Source organism: Acomys minous (genome assembly GCF_964271855.1).
Source record: "Acomys minous genome assembly, chromosome: 8".
Taxonomy (NCBI): Eukaryota; Metazoa; Chordata; class Mammalia; order Rodentia; family Muridae; genus Acomys; species Acomys minous.
The window spans coordinates 20,308,090-20,320,280 of record NC_140489.1 but is presented as its reverse complement, the minus strand read 5'-3'; the positions used below and the strand labels follow the sequence as shown (position 1 = coordinate 20,320,280).

At 39.4% G+C, this 12,191-nt stretch overlaps 1 protein-coding gene across 9 annotated transcripts in view; it reads right to left on the bottom strand.

Moving 5' to 3' along the window:
• Positions 1–12,191, bottom strand: part of EML5 (EMAP like 5) — a 117,686-nt gene that overhangs the window by 35,874 nt on the left and 69,621 nt on the right. For all 9 annotated transcript variants that reach the window (XR_014781267.1, XM_084792959.1, XM_084792961.1 and 6 more), the window contains exons 22-27: positions 10,519–10,671; positions 9,422–9,553; positions 7,086–7,174; positions 5,747–5,923; positions 3,574–3,775; positions 2,469–2,595 (exon numbers count right to left, since the gene is read on the bottom strand). Coding sequence is in view for 8 of the 9 variants with exons in the window: in XM_084792959.1 (XP_084649085.1) it covers positions 2,469–2,595; positions 3,574–3,775; positions 5,747–5,923; positions 7,086–7,174; positions 9,422–9,553; positions 10,519–10,671 (880 nt within the window). In the remaining variant the exon portion in view is untranslated. The remainder of the gene's footprint in view (positions 1–2,468; positions 2,596–3,573; positions 3,776–5,746; positions 5,924–7,085; positions 7,175–9,421; positions 9,554–10,518; positions 10,672–12,191) is intronic.

Here is a 12,191-nt window from a genome sequence, read left to right as displayed (position 1 = left end):
CTTTCCTGGCTTCTAGAGTAAAGTTAGGTTACATAATAAACTGATCTGATGAATGATAACATTTCTTTGAAAAAATCAATATAAATTATAAAATAGATTATGGCCCTTTTGACTTTTTATTACTTAGGATACAGAAGTTCCCTTAAATACTAATAATACTAATAATAATTCTTCAAGTATTCCATTTACAAAACCCATATTTGTTCATTTGTATGTATTCCTGTAATTGATAAATATTTAGGTAGTACTCGTTACATTGTGAATATTTATTTGAGGATTAATATTTTAGGTTACTCATTCTTTTTTCATGAGACAGACTCTCACTTTGGAGCCCTGGCTGGCCTGGCCTCTTTTTGTAGACCAGGCTATCCTCATATTCGCCAAGATTTGTCTCCTTCCCATGTGCTGGAGTTACAGATGTGCAGCATCACGCCCAGCCTACTCTATCTCACTGAATGAGAGCGGTGTCAGTGGCAAAGCTTTATTTATTAATCCTTAATATTTGACTTATTCAAGAGTTGATTATTTTATTTAGCATTTGAAAATAATCCACAGGTAAGTATTACAGCTCTTATTCTGCGAGTGAAGTGAAAACAGCTAAGGACAGATGAATATTTTTCAAGGTCACCCAGCTGGTAAATGACATAAATGGGTATTTTATCCTTTTGGCTGGCTCCAAATGTATGAACCCAGCACTAGACACTATCTTCTTTAAAAAAAGGAAAAAAAAAAAAAAAAGGCTTGTTTGTTTATGAGTGCTCTATCTACCCAAACACCTAGATGCCAGCAGAGGGCATCAGATCCTAGCTGTGAGCCACCATGTAGTTGCTGGGAATTCAACTCAGGGCCTCTGGGAGAGCAGACAGTGCTCTTACCCTGCTGAGCCATCCTTCCAGCTCTAAACACTATCTTCTAACAAGCTGCCTCATCCTGAAATGTAATACAAGTATTCAGATCACAGTATGAACGACTTTCCTGAAAATGCTTTTATACTTTGCCTATTAACACAGCACATGCGCACACTCCCTCTCTGGCTCTTTTGCAGATGTCTGCCCACTGTTGTTACCTAGGGTATTTTATGGACACTGGATACCTGAAGCAGAAAGGTGCTGCATTCCCTAGGAATTGTGGCACCATAAGTCCTCAGAATGCCTCACAGTCTCCTTCCCCATTATTAGGTGCAGCTCACCCCTAACTTCATCCCTGTTCTTGAATATTAAACCCACATTTCACTTTCCCTCCATCAGATATGAACTTCTTATAATAAAGTTCCCCTGTCACAGGCTTCTCTGGAAGTCACTGCTAGCCCACCCACCGTCACAGCTGTGTTTCTCACTGTTTCTGGATAATGCACTGTATTATTTCAACCTCTTCACCAGGGGAGAATATGCCATAGGCTGATTTTGTTCTGTTTGTGATTCTGAGGGCACAGCCCGGGGCCTCACTTGCACTGGCAAGTGCTCTATCACCAGGCTACAGCCCCAACCCCCAAATGCCTCTTCACTGTTCTCCTTGACTTGGAAAACATTAGGTTAAACTCTTCATAGCGAAGACTTTACTAAAAAGCTCTGTGCTGGGCTAGGGAGACACCCCATGTGAGTGTCTTATAATCATGAGGGCTTAAATTCAATCTTCAGAACCCAGGAAAAAGACCCAGGTGTTAACCCTGACGCTCCCTGGCCAGCCAGACTTGCCTATTTGGGGAATTTCAGGCTAGTGAGAGACTGTCAAAAACAAAACCAAAAAGATGAAAAAGATGGATGGCTCCTGAGAAACAACAGCCAACAGACAAGGTCTGTTTTTAACTTCTACAGGCATGTGTATACATGTACACCCATACAAACATGTACATGTATGCATGCACAGAAACACACTTCATAAACTTATCTGCATATGTTGATTCCACATCAAGGCAAGTAATTTCCATTAAAGGCAGGCTACACTTCAAACTGTCTTTTTGTAAAATTTTTGAAATAATGACAGCTACCTGTTCATTGAGGATGCAGACAGGGCTTTTAAAGATTGAGTCACACCTCTATCTCTTCCCCAATCTATCACACACTGACGAAAGTCAGAAAATTAATGATTAGTTCAATCATAGTACTTGTATATTATGTAACATTCCCTGAACTCCTTACAAAGAGTGTCAACACCAAAGTCGCTTAAGGATAATTTCTAACAGTGGATCACAACTGCTTCTACAAGAAACCTATTTAGATATAATTCAAAAATTTATATCAGTCTCTTTTTCCTTGCCAATCTTTTTTTTTGTTTTTGTTTTTTGTTTTGTTTTTCGAGACAGGGTCTCTCTGTGTAGCCTTGGCTGTCCTAGACTCACTCACTTTGTAGACCAGGCTGGCTTCGAACTCACAGCGATCCGCCTGCCTCTGCCTCCCAAGTGCTGAGATTAAAGGCGTGCGCCACCATCGCCCGGCCCTTCCTTGCAAATCTTTAAACTTGATTATTACCTCTCATCAACTGATGGCTCTTTTTGTTGCAAATGAGGCTTGACTCCAAACATTGGGCGAATATTAGTTGATAAGGCTCTGATGGTGTAACTAATTTCATTCTCTCGTGTAACATCACTGTCATAGCCTGTCATCAAAATAAATGCTATTAGGTGATAATAGATGATCACTTACAATCCTATAAATTCATCTTCTTCCAACAATATAAAATAAATTATTAAAGGCACATTACTAAATATGCAACTAGAAAAATTTATGTGAAGAATATTTAATAATATGTAATGATGTCTATTAATTATCACTAATTGTACATTACTGAAACTACAAAAATGAGGTCAATTATTCTGTTTTTATTAAAAATATTATGTATATAAGTATATACGCATACATTAGTATATACCCTCAACTGCTAACTGTGAGTGGTTTAATTATTTATCCTGTGCTTTTATTTTTTATTTTATTTTAACTTTTGGTTTTTTGAGACAGGGTTTCTCTGTGCAGCCTTGACTATCCTGGACTCACTTTGTAGACCAGGCTAGCCTTGAACTCACAGCGATCCACATGCCTCTGTCCCCCAAATGCTGGGATTAAAGGCATGCACCACCACCGCCCAGCTATCCTGTGTATTTATAATTACTGATATTAGCCAAGTTTGGTAGCACACGCCTTTAATCCCAGCACTCAGGAGGTAGAGGCAGGTGGATTGCTGGGAATTTGAGGCCAGCCTGGTCTACAGAGTGAGTTCCAGGACAGCACTGGCTACAAAGAGAAGCCCTGTCTTGGAAAACCAAAAGGAAAAAAGTATATAATTACTGATATTACTGACACATTAAGAAAATTGAAATTATTTCAAAATATAAAGCTCAATGATATAAAAGCTTTTAACAGCACTTACTTAAAATATGATTGCCTGTCTTAGAGATAATAAATATCTAAGTCATCAATATATGCCAGTTATGAATCACAAAAACACTTTTGTTGTAAAACTGATTCAAACACCAATAATACAATTGTTCAAACATGATTGTGATGTTTAGCTTCTGTAGTTTCAATCAATGGAGCCCTTTTTTCTATATTTTTGTTAAGATGTTTTAAAATGGCCTACCTCCATCTTCCTCAGAGTCTACGTCAGACTCCTCACTATCACAGGACCTTCTTTCTCGGTAGCTCTCCGTTTCATTTGTCCACACCATTAAGGACATGTCTGCTCCCCCCAGGGTAACCAGCATGCTGTCATCGTAAGTCCAACGAACATTCGTGACGTGTGTGCTATGAGCCACGTATTTCTTAAACTTTCCAAATTTTCCCTGAAGGTAAAACAAATTCAAACATACTTTCTCAATTGTAGTACTGAGCCTTATTTTTCAAGTTTGAGCTAAATATATATAATGTATCTATAATAAGTCCACACAGTTACATTTCATTTCAGTTGGCTGTGCTTCCTTTGGTAAACACTACACACAGTTTCTTTCTTTGCTTCATCTTTTGGTGTCCCACACCTGCTAGGCACGCAGTAGGCACTCTACTGTGGAACCACATGCTCCAGATCTGCCTTTCCCTTTTAAATACCAAGAGAACTATAAATTCTAGACCCTGGAAAGTTTATTTATACAAGTAAATTTGAAGTCAATACACTATACACAGATTTTAAGTGAACATCTTTTCAAAGTTGTTAACAAAGTTTCTTAAATAAAGGCCAGGGATCGGGAAGATGTTCGTAGGCAAAGGTGCTCACTGCCAAGACTGATGATGAGTGGCATCTCTAGAAGGAGAGGACCAATTTCAGCAAGTGTCCTCGACCTCCACGGCCATGGCACACACATGCTCACACACATCCACATCCACAGACACACAAATAAATAAATACCAAATTAAAACATAGTGAGTGAGTAGCAAAGTTAGTGAATTCTCGGGGGGCTCACAGAGGAGACAACAGAAATTAGGGGGCTGGTGAGATTGCTAAGTAGATAAAGTTACATCACCAAGCCTGGTATTCAGAGTTGAATTCTCAGAATCCCTTGGGAGGAAGCAGAGAACCTCCTCTCTCAAGTTGTCCTGTGGCCTCCACATGCACGAAGGCCATGAGGCACATACGCTCCGCCACACAAATAAATGTAATAAAGATTTTTTTTTCCTAAGGAGGATGAGTCTGTCGTCAAGGCCCAGGGTTTCTCTAAGATTGTGGTTATTGCAACAGTCATCTCCGTCCTTCCTCTCCCCACTTCTCCTACTGGGAATCAAACCGGCTGGGTAAACTCCGTACTACAAACTGACATCCCCAGGTCTGGAATGGCTTCTTGAGCGCCTGAGCTCCCAGTAAGTTTCAAACCTATGTTTTCATTTCAAACAGAATCTTCAAATGCTAGTATGGGCAGCTGAGGCCACCATGAACTAAATAAATATCATGGTACTATTTCAGCACCCCACTTCAAACTGCTTATGTTCATAGTAATGCTAGGTTGCAGTATATAACTTAATTTATGGCAATTAGGAAGCAAATTAACTTGTACTATAAACATAAGTTTTGTTTTCATAGTAAGCAGAAGCCTGATGTTTTACAATAGCATGAATAGAGCTTAGCAAAAGAAAGGAATTGAACAACAAACAAGACAGGTTATATAACACTATAAAAAATCTGTACTATCTGGTTTCAGAAAAAAAATCATCACATAAAATCAATGTTATTTAATTTTATAGGTATTTAAATATTTAATATTTAATTGCCTTCTTTTCTAATGTAAAACCTACATCTATAAAGCTTCTTTTGCCTCCCCTCTTTTTTTTGGCTTTTTGAGACAGGGTTTCTCTGTGTAGCCTTAGCTGTCCTGAACTCACTTTGTAGACCAGGCTGGCCTTGAACTCACAGAGATCCACCTGCCTCTGCCTCCCAAATGCTGGGATTAAAGGTGTGTGCCACCACGCCCGGCTCTTATATTGACTCTTGGTGTCATATATTTAAGTTAAATTTATACTTATAATTATTATAAAATTATTTAATACCGATAAAAGGAATGCTGAGGGAAGGATATTTATTTCTTTAATAATGAAAACACTGTACAATATAACATATAAACCAAGGTACAATTTAGTAAATTATAATAGTTATTTTAGATAAAAGCTATAAATATGATGCCAAGCACAGGGAAAACAATTCTAAACCTCTAGTGATATAATATTACATACTATCTATGCATTATAATTATTAAAACAATGACATTTCTACTCCCTCCACCATTTTCATTACAGCATCATTAGACAAGTTAAAGAGAAATACATACTTTAGCTGGATATCTAAACAGCTTCACGAATCCCAAGTCATCCCCTGTGGCTAGGACCATTTTATCACTGGTGAGGCAAGAGGCAGTTACATCTGTGACTTCCCCAATTATTGGCCAAATTCCCTCACAACATAAACCAAGTACACTTGTCCATGATGCCCAACTAATTTTTTCCACCTAAAAAAAAAAAAAAACTGCTGTAAGTTTCTAATATTTAATATACCAAGTCTGAACATTTTTCTGGTACAATAAAGACTTAGCAGGAAAACTGCTGAATCCTCAGCCAGCTTTACAGCTTCTCAGCCCAGTGTCCTGCAGAGAATTTCAGCATAAGATCATTCAGGACAGCAGGGGCGTGGTGGTGCATATCTTTAATCCCAGCACTCGGGAGGCAGAGGTAGGCAGATCGCTGTGAGTTCCAGGCCAGCCTGATCTACAAAGCGAGTCCAGGGCAGTCAAGGCTACACAGAGAAACCCTGTCTCAAAACAAAACAAAACAAAAACAAAACCAAGACCATTCAGGACACATTTACTATGCATAATATATGTCCTAGCTGCTGAGCATACAGTGATACGTGAAACGGCTTCTTCCCAAAGATTAGCCAAAAACACTGCCACTGAGTATCTTAGCCTCTACTAATTCATCATGAACATGTTTTCCAGTCAGTCTAGGATAGGGACTCTGAGAGCCACTTTCTTTAAGCCCCTTTCATGTTAAATTTGCTGAGCATCTCTTCCTAGGTCATGCCAAATAAAAATTAGTGATATTATCAGGTACAAGACTGAGAATGATTTTTCCTTTCTCCTCTCCCTGACCCCTCCATCCCATCTCCCACCCCATACACACCTACCAGAACAATCATATTAGGTCCACTGGCTTCAAAATATGCTGCACACATGGATGCATGTCCTCTATTTACCAGGGGATGCTTCTTGACCTTTTAGGACAGCCATTCAAGCTACCTAGACACATTTTCACATTCATTTGATTTCCTTTTTGAGACAGGGTCTCACTGTGTAACCTCTGACTGGCCTAGAACTCACTACATAGAGCAGGCTGGCTTTGAACTCATAAGAGATCCACCAGCCTCTGCCTACAGAGTGCTGGGATTAAAGGCCTGCACCATCAGGCCCATATTCCTTCTTTTAAAAAGTATCTCTTTTCCCTTACTCATCTTTGTTTCTATCTAGCCCAGTAAAATAAACTTCCCCAAAGATCTACTCAAATGATGTGAGGAAGAATGGCCAGCACATGCAGCTGGATGACGGGAAGGAGACCTCAGTTTTGCGGCCACTGTCAGTCACATAAACATCTCTACAAGCAACACCATCTTCCTACCTCCACACTGGGGATTGTTTGTTTCTTTCCTCTGGGAGCTTCAAAGAATAGTTGCTCTTTAGCACCAGTGTTGACCTGTAAAAGCTTTCCTTAAAAGAAAATTTAAAAATTGAAGATAGCGTTACTTTGAACTGACATTCCCAGAAAGAAAACAGAACATAACACGTGATAAACCTCTCGTAGCTGATCAGAACTTGTATAATTCCTCAGGGAGGGCTGGAACGTCCCAGTCTGGAGACAACTTATCAAGGGCTGTTCAGTCCTCTAAGTAGTGATTCCTCCTCACCTCTGCCTGCGACCTACTTGTGACTATTAGCTAAATCATTTTAGAATAAGCAGTCAGAAGCCTAGCTTCCACTAACCCAAAGACTAAGAATGTCTGCAGACAGCAGTGGATTCCCTCTCTGCATAACCCACCCACCTGAGCTACACACAAATGTATTTTCTTTCCTTCCTTCCTTTCCTTCTTTCCTTCTTTTCCTTTCTTCCTTCTTTATTTCTTTTTTTTTTTTTTATAAGCAGGGCCTCTGGAGCCTTTATTTGGTTCTCTATTTTATTTTAGATTTATTTACTTATTATTATGTATACAGGGCTGAAGAGGGCATGAGATCACATTATAGATGGTTGTGAGCCACCATGTGGTTGCTGGGAATTGAACTCATGACCTCTGGAAGAGCAGTCAGTGCTCTTAACCACTGAGCCATATCTCTAGCCCCTCCTTCTTTATTTCTTTTTCTTTTCTTTCTTTCCTTTCTTTTGCATCCCTACTGCAGTTTCCCCGCCCTCCTTTCCTCCCAGACCCTCCTCGCCTCCCCCTTCATCTCCTCTTCCTCCTTCTCTTCAGAAAGGCACAGGCCTCCAATGGATATTAACTCCCCTGGCTATCAAGTTGCATAAGACTAGGCACCTCCTCTCCTATGGGAGGAGGAAAGGGTCCCAAAGGCAGGCAACGGAGTCAGAGGCAGCCCCTGCTCCCACTGTTAGGAGCCCCACAAGAAGACCAAGCTGCACAACTGTTACATGTGTGCAGAGGGCCTAGGTCAGTCCCATGCAAGCTCCACGGTTGGTTGGTGGTTCAGTCTCTGTGAGCCCCTATAAATTCACATCTATGGACACTTGATTTTTGACAAAGAGCCAAAATTGTGCAATGAAAAAAAAGAAAGCATCTTCAACAAATGGTGCTGGTCTAATAAATGTACTTTTAAAATGTCCTGTTTGTTTTATAAAGTTACTTTATATAAGCTTTATATAAACTTCATGTAACTGTTACTTCATGGAACATGGTATTAGGCGTAACCTGAGTCTGTGTTCCCAGGCTATGGTCCCTCATATTTAGCTCCAGAACAAATGTCTTTTACTCCCTATGAAGTGATAGCTATGTTTTTTTTAAATGGATACTTGTGTTTTGTTTACATTTTTACAGGAAAAATTAAGTTTAAGGCCTATATTTTGAGACATTCAAGAGGCTACCACTACACCAGCAAGCTCACAAGTTCAAGGACTGCCTGGACTATAGAGTGAATTCAAGGCAACACTGTGGGATTTAGTGAGACTCCGCCTGGAAGTTAAAAATAAGAAATGGGGTAGGGGACACAGTTCAGTGGTAGAGCACTTGCATAGCATGTGCAAGGCCCAAGGTCAGCTTCCTCTACAGTGAATATATTAACTTCATTCTCTTGATCTCCCTACAACTAAATAATTTCATTCATAAAAGGTTTATTTTTATGTAGATAGATACATTAGTTGGTGTGTACCCTGAAAGAAACTTATTTTTTGTTAAAACTGCTTGCAAAGTTTTAAACATAAAAGTATACAGTTTAAGGATCTTTAGGAACCTTAACTTACAACATGAAATTTGGAAAACTAAAAATGTGAGATATCCTTTAAATGAGGGCATTTAAAATATTTAGCATTTGTCCAAACTTTTAAAACACTGTTATTTGCTATACATTCTGCAAAGAAATACTCATTAAATACTGTGCCACATAAACTCATAGTGATTTTTAAAACATATAGCATATTAAATAATAAACTTTATATAAAATAAATTAAATAACAGAAGAGGTGCTTCACTAACATTTCTATTTCCAAATTAGTGAAATTTAACTGACAAAAATGAGGGCATTTGACTAAGTCTCTTTATTGTATAAAATTTGGTTACTTTAAAATTAACATTGTATCACCAACTGTACTCTCATTTGAATGACATTAGATGGACTACTGAAAAGTCTAACCCTGTACAGCGTTCACCTTGGGCTGAATCACTCCTGTTCTTCTAAAGAGGGATACCAGAGCACGTGACACTCTTATCAATATTAAGTTACTTCAAGTCTTACCTCTAGTGTCCCAGTCAATGTGTGTTATGTAGCTGGTCGCTCCTTTGCATATCCCCACTCGCTTACTACTCATCACGTTGTATATATCTATAAAGGTGTCATGGGATGCCACAGCTAGGTATTTCCCAGAACCTACAACAGAAACATTTGTTTGGCATTTCCTATCTGAGCAAGATATTTTTAACTCTACAACTAGAGGTAACTTTACTATTTTGGAGGGAAGTCTTAAGTGTCTCATAAGCTATACTACAATTAGGCATATATGTTGATATCAAATGACAATATATTTCTTCAAGAATATTAATAGCAAAATAAGTATATTTTAATATAACACATAGGTTTAGTAGACAGCAAAATTTAAAGAGTCATGTATGATCCAATTTTGATACAATCAATCCTTCTCCCATTTAAGAAAATGGACCAAAATCAATGATTAAGATATTTTTGTCTTATAATTAGTAACTCCTAAATTGTAGCTGGCTGTGTAGTAGACAGGGAATCAAAGTAACATAAAACTTACACACTTTCAAAAGAATTACCATATCCAAAAAATAGCTATATACCCCTATTTACAAATATGAAAACTAAAGTCCACCTAAAGTGTCCTGGTCCAAGTTCTATGGATAAATAGTGGCATAACGATTAAGATTAAATATGACATTTGCATCTGGCAAGTACAGGGCTCTTACACCTCACCCTGCTGCTGAAGCAAAAAGTCAAATTCTGGGCCTGGAGAGACAGTCAGTGCAAACGTGAGGACTTAAGTTTGGACCCTCACACCCATGTAACAAGCCGGGCCTGGCTACACTCTGTGACCCCAACACTGTTGCGGATAGAGACAGGAGGACTGTTGAGCTTGCTGGCTAGCCTAGCTTCCAGTTCAGTAAGAGAGCCTGCCTCAGAGGAGTAAGTGGATGATGACTGAGCAGGACACCTCCTTCCTCTATGAGGACACACACACAACACATGCACATACACCACACACTGAAATACCATACACACAGAGGGCGGCGGGGAGGCAGGCAGACAGAGACAAAGAAAGTATGGTCTGAGGTAACGTTAGAAAAACATTACACATTATGTCAACACAATCTTACCAGGTGAGAACTGGATATCTGAAATAATATCCTTCCTGTGGTGAAAGGACACCAGGTCCTCTAGAGTGTCTGCATTTGCCATTAAGAAGCTCCCATCATTGAGACCGACAGCCAAAGCTTTTCCATCGGGAGAAAAGCAGCAGCACCTCCCACCTGAAAAAGAAGAGAAGCCATCAGGGAATTACTATCACATGTATGCTTAAAGTATGTGCTTTAACGACATTTAATTATAAAGAGGAACCTGTATGCATTGTGGCCTCAAATCAACATAAAAAAAGAAGTCAAGAAACTCTGTTAAAAACAAACTGGCTTCTAAACTTAACAAAAATGTACTGTTCTTTACCTTAACAGAAAGTGATGCAAAATAGGAAGAAAATTTAACCAATATAAAGCCAATGATCTAAGACTGAGGGTGGGAGGTGGATCACTGTGAGTTCGAGGCCAGCCTGGTCTACAAAGTGAGTCCAGGACAGCCAAGGCTACACAGAGAGACCCTGTCTCAAAAAACCAAAAAACCAAAAAAAAAAAAAAAAAAAAAAAAAAAAAAGACTGAGGGTGGGAGTGGGAGGTGAGTGCTGTCTGAATGTTCTATCCAATCAAAAATTTAAAAATGAGGCCATCTTTGTAAAAATGCTTCAGAAACTAAAAGGGAAGCTAGGCAACTATTGCCTTAAGCTAGAAAGATCTGTTTCAAAACTATACATGAGTAATATTAATATCATTTATTATTAATGATGTTATTCTTCATTTCATCAGAGCTACACTGATGAATAAAAAGATAATAATGTGCTTATCCTTATCCTGATAGTAAGAGATATGGCAAACTCAGGCAAAACCCAACATGTTCAGTACTAGCATGTAAAAGGCTGGCGCAGAAGGGAAATCTGACTGAACTGGGAATGGTCAATCATCTAATTATCAAGCACGCATTGGTAATGAGAAATCCAGGAATAACTGCTGCAACTCGAGCGTCAAGAGACAGCGATGGCCTAGGGTACGATGGCGGCAGTGGGAGGAACCGGAACGGGCAAGTATGCAGACAGACTTGGTGGGACTTGAGTAAGGGGTGTGGAGTAAGAGAAAAAGACAAAAGTCCAGATAACACTTCTTCCTCAACAGTGATGTCGTTTACTGAGATGAGTACACGTGTTGTGTATCCCTTTGGTTAAGGATGCATAAAAGAACTTCAGTGGAAGGCATCAGGAGAGCTGTCTGACATATTAATACCTCTCGGGAGGACAGACTAGAGGTACAAACATGGGAGCTGGAGAGTACGTAGGTGGTGGTCATTTATTACCAGCTAACCCCAAATCCATGCTTCTTTTCCCCGTTACATGATATTAAAGTGGAATCCTATAGACACTTTTTGCTTTGTCAGCCAACTTTGGTTTGGCTAAGAATGGTACTCTGGAGGGAAAGCCATTAATAAGAGACTCTGCAGATGATGCAGTGATCTCCACTGGGAACTTCCCACAAGCATGGCCCAGAAATCTGAACCTTCTACTTGACATGACAGAGCTGAAACCTGTTATTGTGTGACTGACTGAACCTCTGGTCAAGACTGTGTTGGTTAGTTTGTCAATTAGACACCAACTAGAGTCATCTGAGAAGAAGGAACCTCAGCTGAGAAAATGCTGCCACTGGACTGGCCTGTGAGAAAGCCTGTGGGGCAT